At 45.2% G+C, this 20,801-nt stretch overlaps 1 protein-coding gene across 1 annotated transcript in view; it reads left to right on the top strand.

Moving 5' to 3' along the window:
- Window positions 1–3,903, top strand: part of CACNA1A (calcium channel, voltage-dependent, P/Q type, alpha 1A subunit) — a 345,585-nt gene extending 341,682 nt beyond the window's left edge. The window contains exons 43-44 of the mRNA XM_015418872.1: window positions 995–1,133; window positions 3,619–3,903. Of these exons, the coding sequence (XP_015274358.1) occupies window positions 995–1,133; window positions 3,619–3,903 (424 nt within the window). The remainder of the gene's footprint in view (window positions 1–994; window positions 1,134–3,618) is intronic.
- Window positions 3,904–20,801: the final 16,898 nt, after the last annotated feature.

Here is a 20,801-nt window from a genome sequence, read left to right as displayed (position 1 = left end):
TGTTACTGTCCATGGGGTTTTCTTGGCAAAGATACTGGAGTGGGTTGCCATTTCCTTCTCCAGCGGATCACGTTTTGTCTGAGTTCTCCGCTGTGGCCTGTCCATCTTGGGTGGCCCTCCATGGCATAGCTTGCAGCGCCATCAAACCACACAAGGCCCCACGTTGCGTCAAGGCAGCGTTCCATGAGAGATGGTGGGGAAAACTAGGTTTAGAATAATGGGGAACTTCTTGTGTTGTAGAAGTGCTGCCTTTCTCCAACCCAGTAGCTATTTGTCAGGAAGGGTGTCCCCAGGGACCCCTCCTGCCTCCTGAACCCACAACCCCAAGAGGGCCAGCACTGACCAGCAGGGAGAATGGGCCTGCTGCAGGGAAGGTCAATGGCAACAGAAGGGTCTGGGCACGGGGACCTCCCACTACAAAGACGGCCCGGGAGTTCCCATCTCCCGGCAGCAGTGAGCAGGGAATCCCCTTTGGGGGTTCCCAGTGGAACCTGGGATCCTCCCATGCAGACCGGCCCACAGGAGCCCGACAGCGAAGGGAGGCCACAGGGGAGGGAGGAACCGCTTCCCACAGCGGAGATGGCCCAACAAGGAAGAAGAGGGGTGGGGAAAGTTTAATTGAGGCAAACCAGGGCCCATCCTTAGCCCTATGGCTAACTTCCTCTAAGGTCCAGGGGGTGGAGCAGTCTGAGGGAAGGGGATAAAATAGGTGCTGAGTGATAGCCAGAGAGGATACACCTGAGCTCTATGATGCTGGATGCAAGGAGGACGGCGTGGCTCTGAGCCTGCTGTGCTTGAACTTTCTGTGCTCAGTGAAGAAACCAGCGTCCCCTGGTCAGTGGTCTGAGGCTTTGCCTGCACCCAAAGTTCCCTGACTCTGGATCTGCTCCAGTCACTAGACCAGCCACCCAGAGACTGACACGATTCTTTTTGTCATTTATCTATGGCAGTGGTTATGCAGCTTACTGTATTCTGAGTTTCTTCTTGCCTTCAGGAGCATGCAGGAAGGGGGAATGAAAGAAAGCGAGTCATGGGTCACACAGCGAGCCCAGGAGATGTTCCAGAAAACAGGAACCTGGAGCCCTGAACGAGGGCACCCAGAGGACACACCAAATAGCCGGACGAATTCACAGGTGGTTTATGTGCCAACAAGGACAGGCACTTACCAATCTTTTTTTTTCCCTTTCTTTTTTCCATACCTCAGCTCATCCTTCTATAACCATTTTAATTAATTTATTTATTTGATTTATATACTGCCCTCCTCACGAACAGGCTCAGGGCAGTTCACAACAATCTCAATACAATACCATTAAAACAACAATTAAATAACCATTAAAACAGTAAAACGATAAAATTTCATGCAAACAAGTTAGTTCTGATGTCAATTCAGCAATGCTGATATTAAGATCCAAACCACCGATGTCAATTCAGCAGTACCGATGTTAAGAACCAGGCCACTGGAGGGGAGATAGCCAGGAAGGAAAAGGGATGTCCGTCGCCTCAACCAAAGGCCCGGTGGAAGATCTGTTATAAAAAGCAACTCTTCACTAGGATCAGACATCATGCCAGAGGAAGTAAGGTTCAACTCACAAGACCAAATAGTGAATTGAGCCAATATTGATTTGAGCCTCTGCTTGATGTGAAGGAAACTTGTGACTATTGCTTCACTATGAATCAAGCATATGAAGAACCATATCGACTGGTGCCACAAACTTTGCATGGGGGTTAATGGAGCTCATGGTGAAGCTATGGCTAATGGAGCTCATGGTGACGCTATCACAAAACTGAACTCACCTTGTCTTTGGTAATCTCACTGTGCTAATTTGGTAATGTACATTTACCTCATGCTTTTTAAAACAAAGCTCCAGAGATAAGGCAAAATATCACCAGCATCAAAACTGATGAGGCTTCATGAGGCCAACATATAGAGAAAATATGGATTTGAGGTCCCACATTCATACGAAGTTTCTAAAAAGATAGACCTTATATCCCATTTTAACAATATTTTCTATAATTTTACTAGGTCTAAAGCTGAACCAAAGTTCTGAAAAGCCAAGAAATGGCTAGAGAAAGGCCAGTTTCTTCACAGTAACTGCTGTCATGCTCAAAACTATGGGCGATTTTGCACTAGAGCTGCCTCACGGCGCAGCCGCCGTTTGCCCCGACACAAATATGTCAATTTCACACCCAAGGCTGCGGGGCTGCATTTAACCCGTGGCTTTGCCCAATTTCCTCCGCAGTTTCATGATCCTCAAAAACCAGGATCACGAAATTGCAGAGGAAATCAGGCGAAGCCGCGAGTCAAAATGCAAAATGCAGCTTCGGGTGTGAAATTGACATATTTGTGTTGGGGCAAACGGTGGCTGCGCCGCAAGGCAGCTCTAGTGCGAAATCGCCCTATGTGTATGTATGAGACACATGGCAGGTCTGCCCAAGTATGTGATATGTCCCTTGAAATCACTAATTTCCACACATTACAGTAATATTCTAAGCTGTGTGGAGTACAAAAATAGGTGTAGGAAAGTGTGTAGTGAGTCTCTCCAAAGGGCTCAATGTCAGTGATGTGGTACATTTGGCAATAGTGACTGTTCCTAATATTGTGACCTTTACTCAGCTATTGTGCCACAGTGATGTTCCAGCACCACATGGTCTTGGTGGAGCACTGGCTGCTTGACCCTTCTGTAAGTGTTGGTTGTATTTGCATATCCCAAGTGTAAGGAGGTTATTTAAACATAATGGAAGCAAAATAATTGCTACCACCGTGGCACTGTGCATCTATGTGGAAATGAGCAAACCTGACCCTCAGTTCTTTCTACGGCTTCCCTTTCTTGGAACAGATGCTGTTTATTCTGTTCTCAGTCTGTGGGTTGGGAGAAGGATAAGATTGGTTTCTCCAGGAAAAGACTCAATAGCAGTAAGGAATAGCTCAATTCCTCCTCTTTATTTTATGTTTTTATTTATTAGACTTCTATTCCACCTTTTTCCGATCCTTACTTACTTTTACCTGTATTAGCATTAAGAACCATCCGCACATGGCCAATGGGCTCTTGTTCTGCTCTGCTGGAGAAGGGGGTCCAGTAAGAGCTTTGCAGCATCTTTGGACTACTTGTATGTATATGATATTTCTTGCATAATCCTCAGAACACACAGCAACAGTGTCACAGTCTGTAGTGACTGCAATCTAGACCATCCAGTAGGTGCAAGGATTGAGCGATCAATAAATTGAAAGATTATTATTATTATTATTATTATTATTATTATCATCATCATCATCATCATCATCATCATCATCATCATCATCATCATCATCATCATTATTATTATTATTATTATTATTATTCATGCTGTCTGTTGTATTTCTGACCCTGACTCCGAGGGGTTTGGGCACAGGGTAAGGGGTATATGCCCCTAACAGTTGAAGAGCATTTTAATTAACGTGTTGTTAGCAAAGGTATGAAGCAAGAACACCAAAGCTTTATTTGTGAGGTCCATTGAGCTCTTTAGTGGCTAGAAAAGTTTTCCTTGCATGTTCTACTCCTCCATGTACAGAAAGGGAAAGTTTTTCCTTCCATCTGGCTTCCCACATCCTGACTTCATTGTCTGTGTTGCCTAATACAGTCTGTAGAGATGCGGGAGATGGCAAAGGATGGCTACTCAGACAGTGATCCGTACTTGCCCATGGAAGGTCATGGACGTGCTGCCTCCATGCCACGACTGCCAGCTGAGAACCAGGTGAGGGTTTTTTTATCCATTTCATTTGTGAACTTGAGGACTGTGGTGATCTCCCATCCTTGCAGTCTCTCTTGCCCCAGGAGGCAGCAATCGTCTTCACTGTCACTGGTCTTTGTATTTCCTGTACTGATGCAAATTGAAAGAACGCTTGAACCATCCAATTCTCTGTAACTTCTGTAGGGTGTATATATCAGGGTCAGGATCTCATATTTTTTCCAGGAAATTGGGGGGGGGGCAATTATCATGTAGTGCTTTCCCACAGGTTAGGTAAACATCACCCTCCCAATCACAGGAAAGATGAAAGTTTAACGAAAAGGCACTTGACCAAGTGACATCGTAGATCACTAGTTTCAAAGGGAAACATCAACCAGGATCACTCAGGTTCTCAATACCACGTTGATAGACAATCCTGCCCCCTTTTCGGAAAAGTAATGCTTTCTGTGTTGAATTTCTTGGAAAGCAGTTCCTAACCAGAATGTATCTTCCCTTAGATCTTTGAGATCCCCACCTCCTTCAGTAAAAGACAAGGGTGAGGAAGGAGAAGTTGGGCTCTTCAAATCCATTGCAAATGCTTATCAGAAGGTGCTTGTTTCCCTCACCAGGGGCTGTTCAGCTTTCCCAACAAGATATCATCAGAGACAGATTTGTCCCGTGGTGCACTGATGATCTGAAGGCATCAGATGCCTGCCACACATTGCTTTCAACTTGCATCAGTGGGCAGTATTCAGTTATAGCAGCATTTGCTGCAGTATGGTCTGGTATTTCCATTAGCAGAAGTGAAAGTGGGGTATAGCCCACTGTGGCCAAAGATGGGGAGGTGCCGGGTAGAAGATGTCACCCGTTCCTTAAGAAACATAATAAGATTGACATGAGAATTCAGCAGTGGAACAAATTCTAGCCATTGCGACTTCCTTGAGTATGATCCAAGGAAGAGAAATGGTGCCTTTGTATGGATGGGTGAATGGAGGGGGGGGGCTCTGCGTGAGCATCTCATGTTATTAATTCCTGGCTATAAAACAGAACAGGGTAGAGGGAACTAGAAATAAGGTTTCCTAGGATTTTGTCCCTGAACCACTGCTTTCCTTTTGTAGTCCTAATGATGTTTGATGCCTTGGGGTTAATCCCCTCCCTCTTAAGTGGCCCTGCTTGAGGCAAAATTTTTGTTTAATTTGTTCCTTTGACAGGGCTGGGGTTTTATTCTACTAGTTTGTGGAGTGCTGTTTTGTTATGCTACTTGTATCCCCACTCTTTGCTTCTCTAGCTGGGGATTGGGGAAGGCTAAATAAAACCTGACAGCTACCTCTCTATAGCCTGTCATGGGACACTTGTCCGAGAAGCAAAGGCCTTGTCTCTCTGCAGATGCTGTCCAGCTAGTAACATACGCTTCCGAATCTGGCATGAAGCATGCTTTATAGCAGCAACCTCTCCAGGGCTGTGGGATGCTATCCCAGCACCCACTGTTGTATGAGGGGGGAGGTAGGGAGGGGATGGTGGGGAAGGGAGCGCTCTTTGCTAAGCATGTGCCAAGCAGCTGTTGCTCTTAGCATGCTCCGCTGTGTAGCAGCATTTGCTGCCATACAAATGGGCTAAGCATATCTGTGTCTTTGTGTATCTGTGTGCAAAGTGAGAACGTAGGGGTACTGTGACTTTGACCAAGGTGTCAAAAGTAAAGAGTGTGTCTTTCATAACTGTGCCTCCCCATTTTGCCTGGGAGGGCCTGGGGAAAGAAAGTAATGAATAACAGGGATCTCAGCAGTCACAGCTTGTTGAGAAATTCTGCTTTGGCAACCTAGCTGCAAAACACTGACTTTGCCTTTGAGGCAGAGGCCTATCAATTGAATGACCTTACATGGTCATGTGCTAATGCCAGACATTGTGGACAGATAGCTGGGCAAGGTGTGCTCTAACCCAGTGTGCATGTAGGGTCTAGGTGTTTCTGACAGAGAGCACCTCACATCACAGAGAGCATCAAGACAGCAATTTTAGCAATATATTAGCCTTTGATTCAGCATTTGGCATTATTGCTTTAAGGCTGTGATTTTTAAACTTTGTTTCAGGGAACCCTAGAATTTCTCAGGAGCCTATGAAGGAATTCCTCAATGAGAAAGCCAGGAATGGCAAACAAGCTGCCCTGAAAGACCACTTTGCCACTATTACTGATCTTCTCTGGTAATGCAAAACTTCAGGGAAGTTCTGGATGTGTTCTGGAGTGCACCTTCAGTTCTTGGGGGCCATCATGCAGCCCCAAAAGGCTAGTGAACACTCTGTGTGAACTGAGTCTGCATCCTAGAACATATCCCAGAATCCTCTGCATCATTCAGGGTTTTCTTGGTAGACAAGTCAATATGGAAAAGTACCACTGCTTTAAGGCTTAGGTGACCAAGCTGTGGGAGAAGCAGCAGAGGTTTGTGGCAATCTGGATAGGAGATGAAAGGCCCACAAGTAAGCCTGAGGCAGAGAGTTGGCCCTGCCAAACTGTGTGACTGCCTGCTTAGTAGAATGGAGGCAAAAACCAATCCAAGGCACTGTGAGGCTTAATTATATATGCATTCCAGTACGCTTTGACCTTGATTTGTGGTGACTGGCCACTCGTGCTTTAAGGCCTTGTAGGCTTTTTGCTCTCTGCCAAATACTTGCCTGCTCTTCTTGTTTGCTGTGGCACTGAATGGATGCCCTTTGCAAAGTCTTCAGAAAACATCTGCAAAATCAGCTGCTAGAGAAGATGGTATAGGATGGAACAGAGTCCAGTGTTGCTTTCAGCACAGCTGTGATCACAGGCACAATGCAGGAGGAGCCAGCCTGGTTGTAAGGACAAAAGCAAATGGTGTCAGTTCTCTTTTACTCTTTTGCATGAGCTTTGTGTCTGATGATCTAGCCTCAGAGTGACAGAGAGAGTTAATGGGGAATGAACCTGCTAAATGCTGCACATCTACAGCCCAGTCAGGACAGAATTAGAGCCTCCCATCTCTGTCCACATCTTACTAGCAGAGCAGGGTGTGGACTGCAGGAAGAGATCAGAATGGAAGACTGCTTCCCTCCCCTGATGTAAACTATGTGCTGCCTTCTGTCCCATTGCAACCTTTTTGTCTAAGGAGGAGGGAAGCGGCTTTTTCTTTACAGATCTACTTAACTGTTAGCCCTTTCTATCCCTGCAGAATAGGGCCAAGTAGTAGCACGTATAAATAAAGTAATTGGGAACACCATCACCACCACACAGCTTGTTCTCTTCTCAGTTCTGACACTTTCTATTCCTGTCACAGACACATGCAAGCACATTTCTTTCCCTTGCACTGTAACTTTTGTATCAGCCTTTCTCTGTATTAACACCATCTTCCTTCTTGGTGCTTCTGCCCCCTTTTCCACTGGAAAACTGACTCTCAGATTGAGTCCAGATGGCAGCACCCAACCACCTAGATTGCAAAGGATGGAGTCACTGAAAGAATACCCTCCTTGGTCTGAAATGGTTTTCCACTGTGAAATTTCCTGATGCTCCATAGTGGTGTACATTTAAAAGGGTGTTTTTAATGCATATGTGACTGCCATAGATGAGCCAATCCAGTGCTAATACATGCTGCAATCACAGGCCACATTGTTGCTGCCAGCTTCTCCCCATCCCCTCTGGTGAGAAATGAGGCACCCCATAGCTGATTGCCTGAGATAGGCTTCCTCAGGCATTCAGCAACAGGACACTTTTATTCCCAGCAGCAAGATGGAGGGGATTGGAGCACCTTCCCCATGAGGAAAGGCTGTGGAATCTGGGACTTTCTAGTGTGAAGACATGTCAACTGAGGGAGGACATGATAGAGTTTTATAAAATTATGCATGAGGTGGAAAGAGTTGACAAAGAGAAATTTTTCTCCCTCTCCCAAAATACAATTTATTTATTTATTATTAATGCTCACAGACCAATTAGTCATAAGCAAATGAAAAAAGATACAAAATACATAATTACAATACAGTATTTACATGATAAAATATTAAATATCATAAGCAAAAATTTTATCACAGCAAAAGCCACAAGACCAACATCAGCTAACAACTTAGTTGCAAGCTAATCCATTTTCAAATGTGAATTATACTCCACTTACCTCGGGCAATGCTATGTTTATTACAGTCAATAAAACATGCCAAATAATACCTAATTTTCCAGATTTACAATTCTTATTCTTTATTTGTCCTTTAATTATTTTATTTACTATACTTTGCCTATAATACATACATTCTTTGAATTCAGCTCCTGTCTCTTATATCCAAATGAACCCAGGAGAAATTTCACTACAGGATCTGTAACGGCTGGATCAGAGACACCAAGCACAAGCTGAAGCTTACTTGCTATGGGCAAGTCAGCATCAGGAACTAATGGATCAATTAACTGTGTTCTTAGATGCTTATATCTTTAGCAGAAAAAAAGGACATGTCAGTTCTACTTAACTGTTAGGGGACACTCTAGCATTTGGGTAAAAAAACCTCTATGGTCACTGTGATGATTCCTCGTTTGAGAGTATGTGTGTCCCTTTCAATGTTTGATAGTAACTAGTGTGCCGTGATTGGTGGATGGCAGAGTGGGGAAGGAGTTGTTCTGTGTGGGTGTGTCAGTGAGAGATTGGAGAATGACAGTTGGAATAATGACAGTTGGAGAAAAAGCAGTTGATGTTGTTCAGTTGGTTTTCAGTCAGTGAGAGCTCTGACAGTGCTGTTTGGAGAGAGAGACAGAGAGAGCTGAAAGTTCTGTGTGGAATCAGTTCTATGTGAAAGTTCTGTGTGGTCTCAGAGAGAGGGAAAGCAGTATACATCTGTAAAGTGAAACTACAGTTCTTAAAGAGAAAGTTACAAAGAGAATAGCCTGTGTGATACAGTTGACATACATACTTACAAATACCTATTTCCTAAACAGTTACAGTTTAAACAACCTCTTAATTTGTTCTTTCAATAAATCCTTTTTATTTAAGTTTATCCCAGAAGCCTGATCCATTATTCCTCAGGACCACATAGATCCTCGAAAGCCAAGACCATGGATCACAATACCAAAACCAGAAGCAGAAAGGGGATTTGGAATTAAAGAAAATTCCTGTTGGCAGCTGGAACTACCTATTTTATAAACATAAAGTATAATTTAAGTGAAATTCAGTCCTTCCCAATAGGAGGTCGTCACAAGTGTTGACTAGTGGTGGGATACGAACATCCTGAGGAAGAGAACATATTAAAGTGAGATAAAAATTCTGGGAGAAAGAAAAACTCAGCAAAGGCAGTCTGAGGAGACAGACAGCTGAGGTGATTTAATGCTGTTGAGCTCTAAGAGATAAACACAGTTCTGTAAAATACAGTACAATTGTAGAAAGAAATACAAAAGGCAGAAAAATGACAGAGTTTCTAGGATTAAAGAAAGAGGCTCTGATCCAAAAGTGTAAAGACTTAAATTTACCTCATGAAGAGAAAAGTGTGGAAGAGCTGAAAGTTATATTGATTCGAGGCATTGTTGAAGTTAGTAAAGCCACAGTTGAGGGAAAATATAACCCCAGTCCAAAATACTTAGAGTTTCTGAAAGAAAAGTTAAACGTTGATGCAAAAAAAATAAAAGTTGATGCAGAAAAAATAAAAAGTGACACAGAATTTAAAGCTAAAGAAATGGAGTTTAGGGCTAGAGAATTACAATTGAAAGCAGAAAGATTACAATTAGAAAGAAGGAGACTTAAACTTGAAGAAAAAAGGGAAGGAAACCCTGATTTCAGACATGAATTTCATGAAGTTACACCAAAAGACTTCTTTAAAAAAGAATTTAGATGCTAGAGAGAACCCTGCTGAAATCTGCAACACATTTCCCTCAGATAAACCATTTGTCTATGCTGAATATAAAGAGGCAAGGATTCAAATATGTACAGACCAGTGTTCCCTCTAAGCTGAGTTAGTGTGAGCTAGCTCACAGTTTTTAGCCTCCGGCTCACACATTTTTGTCTCAGCTCAGGAAGGGAGGGCTCCAGAGCAAGCTAACTGATGCAGCAGCCAAATCGCTCGCTCACAACTTTAATGCCAGTAGTTCACAAAGTAGAATTTTTGCTCACTAGACTCCACAGCTTAGAGGGAGCATTGGTACAGACTCAAAAGATTTTCCTCAAGGTGAACCAACAGACCCAGAAAACAAGCCTCTAGGTATTTTAACAACAAACACATTTGATACATTTCCAGAGCCAGAGAGAGAACAGGACTCACAGACTCCTCTCAGTGTTAAAGAAAATTCCCAACTTACTGAAACAGGGAAAAGTAAAGACTCTAAAGAGTTCAAGAGAGTGCTTTCACATGCAGAGCTTGAACAAAAAGACAAGGGAAAGCCAGTTTGCAAATGATGTTTTGGATAATAACATACAGTACAGAGAGGAAGAGAGACCATCAGTGTTTGAAGCTGAACTACTCCAGCATCCATTTGTTACTGTTATTTCCAATAACCCAATCCTAGAACTGAATGCAGAAACTAAACCTGGGATTACAGTGGGGAAGGAGTTGTTCTGTGTGGGTGTGTCAGTGAGAGATTGGAGAATGACAGTTGGAATAATGACAGTTGGAGAAAAAAGCAGTTTGGTAGGTTTTCAGTCAGTGAGAGCTCTGACAGTGCTGTGTGGAGAGAGAGAGACAGAGAGAGCTGAAAGTTCTGTGTGGAATCAGTTCTATGTGAAAGTTCTGTGTGGTCTCAGAGAGAGAGAAAGCAGTATACATCTGTAAAGTGAAACTACAGTTCTTAAAGACAGTTAAAGTTACAAAGAGAATAGCCTGTGTGATACAGTTGACATACATACTTACAAATACCTATTTCCTAAACAGTTACAGTTTAAACAACGTCTTAATTTGTTCTTTCAATAAATCCTTTTTATTTAAGTTTATCCCAGAAGCCTGATCTATTATTCCCCAGGACCACATAGATCCTCGAAAGCCAAGACCCTGGGTCACAATACCAAAACCAGAAGCAGAAAGGGAATTTGGAATTAAAGAAAATTCCTGGTGGCAGCTGGAACTACCTATTTTATAAACATAAAGTATAATTTAAAGTGAAATTCAGTCCTCCCCAATAGGAGGTCGTCACAGTCACCTTAGAGTTTTTACCCAAATGCTAGAGTGTCCCTGCACAACATGCCTGGCATGATGATGTCACCTCCGGGTGATGCATCGGGCATGACGGGGCTCTTCACGAAAAACCCCACCCCCATCGGGGGGATGGCAACCCTAGGTCCAGCAACCTGTTTAAGAATGTAAGAACACTAGAGGAGCCATTTTGGATCAAGCCAGTGGCCTATCCAGTCCAACATTCTGGGTCACACAGTGGCCAAAACCCAGATGCCATCAGGAAGTCCATCAGTGAGGCCAGAACTCCAGAAGCCCCCCACTGTTGCCCCCCAAGCACCAAAAATACAGAGCATCACTGCCTCAGATATAGTGTTCCATCTGTACGTTGTGGCTAATAGTTACTGATGGACCATCACCTCTGCTCCATATGCTTATCCAATCCCCTCTTGAAGCTGTTTATGTTTGTAGCCGCCACCACTTCTTGTGGCAGTGAATTCCATGTGTTTCTCACAGTAACCAGCCAGTGGCCCTGGAGGACCAATAAACAGGGCCTTCCCCTGATGCTGCCTCCTACCACTGATATTCAGAGGTTTGCTGCCTCTGTCTCTCCTCCATGAATCTATCCAACCCCCTTTTAAAGCCATCTACACTTGTGGCCATCACTACAACCAAGAGCAGTGAATTCCACAATTTAATTATTCATTGAGTAACAAAGTACTTCCTTGTGTCTATCCTGAACCTATTGCCCATTAACTTCATTAGTTGCCCCAAGATCTAATATTATGGGAGAGAGAGAAAAATAAATAGGGTCACTATAAATGAACCTATAATAATGGCACCCAAAGGGGGAGGGGCTCTATGCCTATGGGGATATTGTTTGTCCATGCCAAACCTTTCATTGGTTCTTTTTGGCAATACACCACACTTGGCTCCTGGAAAGCAGGGGCTGCAAGAGTCATAGGAAAAGAAAATGTCTCCTTGAGAAGGCTGCCTCAAGAGATTATGGGCCGTACTAAAAAATCTTTGGGGGTTTTGAGGAACAGTGAAAGAAAAGGATTTGCCAGTTCTTGCCAAAAAGCCCTTTACTGTGAGGCAAATATCAGAGTCAAACACTGTAACTGAGGATTGCCATTTGGTTCTCTCGTGACAATACTTTGAAAGATCTATTCAGACCAGGAAAAGAAAAGTTATTTGGGAACTGGCTATCATTGCAGTTTGAAGGCAGCATGATCATTTGAGCAAAACCCTATATTCCTGTTTTGCTTATGGATTCATCCCTCCACACCTCAGACATAACCAGTTCCCATATTATTTTTCTGTACACATATGGCTAACAGGATAATTTTGAAAAAGCCATCCCCTGAATGCCACAGTAGAAGAGACCATAATTGCCTCCATTATCTGCAACAGTATCTTCTGGAAGGTAGCCAAGCAGAAAAAAGAAGGGGTAAGAGGGCCCCAACTCACTTCTCAAGCACTTTGGAAAAATAATAGAGTATAGAATATGTTGTTGTTGCCGGTTTCAATATACATTACATTTGGCTACCTTCAGATCTGGAGGGGCCGCGGTGGCTCAGAGGTTAAGGTGCTGAGAGGCAGACCAGAAGGTCTGTAGTTCGGCAGTTCAAGCCCCCAGTGCCACATGACGGAGTGAGCTCCCGTCTCTGGCCCCAGCTCCTGCCAACCTAGCAGTTCAAAAGCAAGAAATTGCAAGTAAATAAATAGGTACCACTTCGGTGGGAAGGTAACAGGGTTCCGTGCACCTCGGTGTTTAGTCATGCCGGCCACATGACCACGGAAACATCTTTGGACAGCGCTGGCTCTTCGGCTTGGAAACGGAGATGAGCATCACCCCCTAGAGTTGGATTCAACTAGCTTTCAAGCAAGGGAAACTTTTACCTTTACTTACCTTCAGATGGTGATGAGGAAGATACCTGAAAAGTGACTACAGAGATACCTTCAAGGATCTAGATGGTTTCCAATTGCCCTGGGATATGATTTCTTTCTGGCCCTAGTTGTCAGCCCTCCAAGGATGCTCACTAAAGCTCTAGTTAATTTAGGTCAAGGAGGTCTCAAGTGTTTCCAGAGGGCACTGCAAAGATTTTGAAAAAGAGCTTCAACTGTCCCTAGGTATATAACTGGTCCCAGTCCAGAATCTCAACCAGCATGAAGCTCCTGCTGCTTCCTTAGGAAGCTAGATTCAGACTGGAGTGGAGTGGAGTGGACTGTCATCATCCTTTATATTAGCGCAACAAGTAGCCAGCGATTGCTAGGCAACAAGTGCCATGCCTAGGGTTATGTGGTCAAAGAGAAGCTGGTGTAGTTCCTATTAATTGAAACTTCTCCATAGGGAAGATTGCTCCCACTTTGGAAAACATGGGTCTAGAACAGGGGTGGCCAAACTGCGGCTCGGGAGCCACATGCGGCTCTTTCACACACATTGTGTGGCTCCCGGCAGGGCAGCTGGGGAAGCAAAAGGGAGGCATGCCTCCTTGATTGGTCTTCCCTTCCCCAGCCAGTGTTCCCTTCCCTGGGTAGGCTTGAGATGGGGGAGCAGAGAAAGAAAGCAACTTTATCTTTAAATGTGTTCTCAAAGCCCCCACACACACACACCAGCTGGCTTGGAGAAGGCATTTTGTCAGCGTAGCTGACACATTTGTCTCTTTAAATCCCTTCTCCAAGCCAAGCCAGCTGGCACGGGGGGGGGGCTTGGAGGACACATTTAAAGTTGTTTTCTTTCCACCTCTCCCCCCCCAATCTATTTGCTTTATTCTTTCCACCTTTCTTTCTATCTTTCTCCCCTCCCCTCTCTCCCCATCTAAAGCCGGCAGACTGGCTTGGCTTGGAGAAGGCATTTGTCTCTTTAATTTAATATGCAAATTTGCATATTTTTCAATTAGAACATGTGTGTTCATGCCTTGTGGCTCTCAAACATCTGACGTTTATTCTATGTGGCTCTTATGTTAATCAAGTTTGGCCACCCCTGGTCTAGAATAAGGCATTCTAAAAAATCCACTTGGTGGAGTGTTAATGAGGGTGCTTATATATGTTACCCTAATCAGTCAGTAGCCAGAAAACGGGCTGTGCTTCTTTAAAAGTAGTACTACCTGTTTTGTGAATTTTAAAGAATAATGTTGCTATTTTGGTGTCACAACTGCTTGTTCTCCCACAGCAGTCCTGTGAGCTGGGAATTGTTCATCAACATGTAAGTTTATGGGGCCAGCCATCCCATATGGGACTGCCTCTGTTCTTGTAGCTTTGTGAGACTTTTAATTTCTGTATCTGCCCTACATCAGGTACATCTCTTAGTTCTTCTTGTCCAGTTCTATGATCACAAGAGATGTCCCTTCCCTAATTCTCTTTCTCTTCCCACCCCACATTCTCTCTCTCTCTCTCACACACACACACGCTCACACTCACACTCTCAAGGACAGTGGTGTAGTTCCACTCTGTATCCAAGGCAAAAGATTGACAAAAAGTTGGATTCAGTACAAGAATCAGGGCACTGAATGATCCATTTTAGGGTTGCCAGCCTCCAGGTGGGGCCTGGAGATCTCTTCACAACTGCAAAGAGCAGTTCCTGTGGAGAAACTGGTTGCTTTGGAGGATGGACTCTATAGCATTATACCCTCCTGAGGTCCCTCTCTGCCCCCAGTCACAACCTCCCCAGGCTGCACCTCCCAAAATATCCAGGAATTTCCCAAACTGGAGTGGGCAACCCTATGCTACACTCTCATCTATGTTCATAAGTTTCTTCAAGCCGGAGAAAACACCAATGCCTACTAACCTCTCTTCTCAGCAGAAAGAGCACCATGGTCATTCATGTTTTACTTACTAGGCTCCTTTGGGCAAGCAGGCAATCTATCTATATTGACAGGGTTACTCTGCTGTTACTAAGTTCCAGAGTTAGTGTGCAGAGAGTCCCCCAAAGGCTGCTTCCATCTGAATAAAGGTATTGTGCACAGGGTTCCCCAACACCCTAGATATCTACAAAAGTTGTAGACCTGCTCAGCTTCACTACTGATCAACCCTGCACAGGCTTCCACTGCACTTCTGCATTGCCTGGCAGAGCCTAACTACACGTTACATTTTCCCCAGGTTCTCACAGTCAGTCATGTGTCTGTTATTCCATACTGGGAATTCAGTGCCCAGGTGTACACTACCCAATGAGGATTTGGATCACAGTACACTGAGAGAGGGGATTTATGCCTCCTCCTGTGCTTCTTTTCCAAGCTAAAACGCCCCCAGAGACCTCTATTTGCCCCATTGGGGAAACCTAGGTCTATCCCATCAGTACGTGTGGAGGCCACAATAAGGCAGATTGCCTTCAGGATGGGGAAATGGCATGAGGGAAGTTGTAAGCTTCGTCTCCCTGCACACTACAGTCCCAATCTGAATTAGGCCCATGTACACCTGGGAACTGAGTTCCAAGCATAAATTATCAACACATGTCTGATCATGCAGACCCAGGAGGAGGAGCAAGACATAAAGAAAACTGTAACATGAGTTAAGCCCTGAGACAGGCTCTCTTGCTTTGGCTGTTGGGCTGGGCTAACAAAATCAGGATTGAAGAGAGGTGGGAGTCCAGCAAATCAATAAGAGTAGATTTCCATGCTAGGGTAACTGTCCAAGATTGGGCCATGCACAGTGATGCAGCTTTTAACAGTGGCTGAGGGTTCCAGTGGCTGGGGCTTGTTGCCGCATGTGTTGGGTCTGGCCGGGGGACGTTGTGGGGCCTTGCTCTTGTCTCTGCTGCTCTGCTCGGCTCATCCCTACTGAGAGCTGTCTGTCTCTTTGTGGTGTCTATCTTTGTCTGTCTTGGTTGTCAGGAGCAACCATTTCTCTGAGGAGATGAGCCTCCAGCACTGGGTTGGACTGGTCTTGTGCATAAATGACCAACATTAACCTGATTGTTCTCTCCCTACACTCCTCCCCTCAACCTTTACTATATTTTGGTTCTTCCACCCCTCCCCCTGGCCCTGTATCTCCCTTTGCCTTTATATTTATTTCCTTCTCTCTCTCTCTTTCCCGTTTCTGTGTGCACCGTCTTGTATGGCTGCGACAGAGGAGGAAGGCGCGACCGCGAGGGAATAATCTCAGTGTATGTACTGCAGCCTGGGCTTCTGGCTCTATGCACTCGCCGCCACCTTCAGTTTGCTCCCCTTGGTCTCCCCAGATTAGCAAGCTGCCAATTCTGTGTTTTTGCCTGTCCTCCATACTCTCTCTCTCTCTCTCTCTCTCTCTCTCTCTCTCTCTCTCTCTCTCTCTCTCTCTCTCTCAGACCAATATCACACCTTCCCGATTGCTTTTGCTGCATTAAATGATAGGCAGGCAATGGCTTTCTTTCCAATCCATTCAGTCCTCAAACTGACTTCATTATGCATTCTCCTCCATCCTCTCTCTTACTTTACATTCCTTCTCCTGCTTCCTGCCCTTTCAGCTTCTCACACACTTCACTTTTCCATTCCTGTCTCTATTTGCTGCCATGTTGGTTTCAGTTCTCTGCCAGTGCCATTCTAACCACAGTTACGCCCTTCTAAGTCCATTGAAGTTCACGGCTGCTTAGAGGTGCACTGTAAGTGCTAGGGTTGCCAAACTCCAGGTGGGGCCTGGAGTTCTACCAAAATTACAATTGATCTTCAGATGACAGGGATCAGTTCCCCTGGACGAAATGGCAGCTTTGAAGGGTGGACTCTGTGGCTTCATATCCCTACTGAGTTCCCCCATCTCCAAACTCTGCCATTCCCAGGGTCCACCCCCAAATCTCCAGGAATTCCGTCATTCACAACTGGCAACTCTAATAAGTCTTCTTGCCGACAGCTATACTCAATTTCCTGACATCACACTCATGGAAGCTCATGAGTCGCACAAGGGAACCTTAAGGCTGGATTAAGGGTGTTTTTGGTTGTATTTGTTATGCCAGCCTCATGTTATCTCCATTTCAACATGCATTCTAATCAACACCTTGCTCTTTCCTGAACTCTTGCTATTTATTTGGGCCAAGGACACGAAGGTGCCAGCCACTTCCTCCCAAGTCAGTTACTAGCTTCCTAGTGACCTGCTGATAACCAACCACATTTTCCTATCCATTTGATGTCCAATCAAGTATTTCTGTTTTCCACCAGTTTTGTTCTCCTGGACAGCATCAAAACTGGTCAGTTCTCATTGTCATGTTCCCTCCACCAAAGCCTGGATACTGTACCCAGGAATCTCCTTTATTTCTACTTCAAGATGCCCTGAAGGGGTATGCAAAAAACCCCGTATTTTTTGGGTTCAGGTATTATTTCCCAATATTCTCACGTATGGTATTCGGATTCTGTAAATATTTGGGAAACCCAAATTTTTTGGGTTCTGTTTTACCCTCTGTGGACCATTATAATCAATGGTCCCCATAGGGTATAATGAAGAAATGATCTGGGGATAACTGGGGCTCGGGGGGTTGTTTTTTTAGGTAGAGGCACCAGATTTGCAGCATAGCTGCTGGTGCCTCTCCTCAAACCCCCCCCCCCAAGTCTCAAGAAGATTGGACCAGGAGGTGCAATTTTAGGGGGCCCCAAAGAAGGTGCCCCCATCCTCCATTGCTTTCAATGTAGGGAGAAAAACCTTTAAAGGGATCACAGTTCCTTTAAATGCCTTCTCCAAGCCATGCAATTCCATGGCGAGTGAACTACAAAGTCGCTTAAAGGGCTTGCAATCCCTTTAAACACCTCCAAGCGGCGAGTTCACCTGGAAGATGTTTAAAGGGATTGAGAGCCCTTTAAATGCCTCTGGAGTTCACTCACCGTGGACTCGGAGTCCTGTGGCTTGGAGAAGGCATTTAAAGGGACTGTGATCCCTTTAAATGCCCTTTAAGTTTGGCTATCTGGCAGTCTCAAAAATCTTGAATATTTTGGGAATTTTCAGGGCTTGGCCATTTCAGATAGCCAAAATTAAGACCCAATCAACAACCAATTTAAGAAATACCTGAAAAATCCTGGTAAGGTGTTTTCCAGGTATTTTTTCAGCTCAGTATATGCCAAGTGCACACCCCTAATGAGAAGAAGAAGAGATTGGATTTATACCCCGCCCTTCACTACCCAAAGGTAGCGGCTTACAAACTCCTTTCCCTTCCCCTCCCCACAACAGACACCCTGTGAGGTAGGTGGGGCTGAGAGAGCTCTGACAGAAACTGCTCTTTTTCAAGAACAGCTCTTATCAGAACTATGGCTTGCCCAAGGTCATCCAGCCAAATGCAAGTGGAGGACTGGGGAATCAAACCCGGTTCTCCCAGATTAGAGTCCACGCACTTAACCACTACACCAAACTAATGCCCTGTCCATTTCCAAGCCAGAGCCAATTCAAATATTATAAAGCCCTCATGGCTGCCAGACAGGTTTGAATATGTACTGGGAGATTCCCACTGGGATCTCAGTTCTCTGGTGTACATAGGCCTAGTTATGACTGGGACTGAAGTATGCATGACAAAGGGGCTTGAGACATGTGGAATCTTCAGTGTATTTATAGAATATTCTGCATGAGATCACCACCACCATTCAGTGTTTTAAAGGCTCATCATACTTGGGGACCTCAATGTCCATGCCGATGTCACCTCCTCACAGCGGGTGGTAGACCTAGTGTCATCCATGGCAGCATTGGGCGTCACCCAGATTGTATCAGGGCCCACGCATCTATCAGGCCACACACTGGATTTGATCTTCGGGGCAGGGGATCATATTGATCTGATAGCCAAAATGTTGGTGCCATGGTCAGATCATTGTGCCCTGAAAATCCAGCTGGGTATCCCTACCCCCCCCCCCCAATCTAAGTGATGAGCTGATTTTTTTCTCACCCACAGAGACTAATGGATCCATTTGGATTCCAGAATGCTCTGCGGGAGCTGACGCCCTCCAGTGATTCCTTAGATGAGCTGATAGAGGAGTGGAATGCCCGGCTCTCTGAAGACATCAACAAAATCACCCCCCAATGTCCTCTTTGCCCCCATCTAAAATCATCTCACTGGTATACTATGGAACTTAGGGGGATGAAGCGGGAGCTTAGGCGACTGGAGCAGATTTGGTGGGCAAGTTCGTGATGAAACTACAAGAGCATCTTATAGGACGCTTACGAAATCCTATGAAGTGGTGGTGAAGACTGGTAAAAGAGAATTTTATGCAGCCTCCATCACGTCTGCTAGCTCTCACCCAGCACAACTATTTAGGGTAATCAGGTCTCTCATGTCCCTCTCTGAGAGGACCCAAAATAATAGGAATTCGATTTTAAGCTGTGAGGCATTTGTGAGCTTTTTTGCAGATAAAGCCCTGTCGCTCTGCCATGACCTTCCTGTCAACATTGATATAGTATGTGAACTGGAGGCCCCTTGGCTGCTTCTGGATTCAGTTTTTGATACCTACATCCATCTCTCCCAAGCCAATTTTGACAGAATTCCTGGATGCTGTTAGGCCAACTACCTGTCCCTTGGATCCATGCCCCTCGAGGCTGGTGAAAGCCAGCGTTGAGAGGCTACGAGGCCCCCCTGGAAGACATTATCAATCTGTGCCTGAGTTCGGGGACTTTTCCAGAGGGGTTGAAGGAGGCAGTAGTTGTTCCACTCTTGAAAAAACCAAATCTTGATCCTATGGACCTTGCAAATTACCGCCCAGTCTCGAGTCTCTCATTTCTGGGTAAGGTAATTGAGAGAGCGGTGGCAGAACAGCTCCAGAAATTATTGGATGACACATCGGTGTTGGACCCATTTCAATCTGGCTTCTGCCCTGGCTACAGGATGGAGACAGTACTGGTTGCCCTTACAGATGATCTCTGCAGACAGCTGGATCAAGGCGGGTCGGCACTGCTGTTACTACTTGACCTTACAGCAGTGTTCGACACAGTCGATCATGATCTGCTGACCCACCGCCTCACCAATGCTGGAATTCATGGGGTAGCCTTGCAACGGTTTACCTCATTCCTCCATGGTCAGGGACAGAGGGTGGCACTGGGAGGGACAGTGTCCCCAAGGTTCCTGCTCAGATGCAGGGTCCCTCAGGGGGCACTTCTCTCCCCAATGTTATTTAACATCTACATGCATCCCCTCGCCCAGCTAGTGTGGAGTTTCAGGCTGGGGTGCCATCAATATACTGATGGCACCCAGCTATTTCTGTTGATGGACGGCCAACCGACTACCGTTCCTGGGAATCTAGCTGAGGGTCTGGAGGCTGTGGTGTTATATCACAATAAAATGCCTCCTCGTCAGTCTCCAAGTTAGCTTTATTATTCTCAGTCACACAGTATAAAATACACCTGCAACTTGCAATCACTCCCACTTCCTACTCCTGACTTATATACAGTCCTCTTAAAGAAACACACACAACATCTCCCCCTTTTCTCAATCCATAACATAGTCCTTCATCCAAACAGGCGGTCATCTCATTCTTCCTTTCTCCTCTGTTTCAACAACTGGTGGTACTTTTTGAGATAATGACGATGACGGTAATAGTGTCTCTTGAGATGCATCTGGACGTCCCAACTGATGGCTTGGATTGGTCTCCTTATGCACAGACCCATCCTCATTTTTAATCACTGGTAACAAAGGAGAACCCTCTGATTCAAAACTCACTTCATTCTCACTAGAATACGCAGGTACCAAATAAGAAGCATTCCATACACGGCCATCTGATAATCTGTAGGTATATGGCCCTTTCTCCTTCAGTGGAGGGAAGTTATCCAGGAACTGGTTAGGTCATGCCTCTGCTCGCTCGATAGGCTATGCAAATTTCTTTTGTTGCGTGGCTCCCATTGGAGTGGCCTAGGCTGACCTCTCCAGTTCCTGCATAGCCCTGCGCTGGGTAGGACATCTGGAGCTCCTCCTCCAAGCCAGAAGCACTGCAAAAACAAAAAAACCAGCAAGGGATTTACACAGATGAAAAGGAGTTTCTTTCCTTCCAGGATCCAAGAAGGAAGACTTCAGAGAAGCGATGACCCAGGAGAGAAGGAGGAAGACTCGGCCCCCACCACCTCCCGAGGTTCCGGGAGGAGGGGAA

This window comes from Gekko japonicus, unplaced genomic scaffold (assembly GCF_001447785.1).
Source record: "Gekko japonicus isolate JY-2015 unplaced genomic scaffold, Gekko_japonicus_V1.1 scaffold1769, whole genome shotgun sequence".
NCBI lineage: Eukaryota > Metazoa > Chordata > Lepidosauria > Squamata > Gekkonidae > Gekko > Gekko japonicus.
This window is presented reverse-complemented; position numbering and strand designations above follow the sequence as displayed.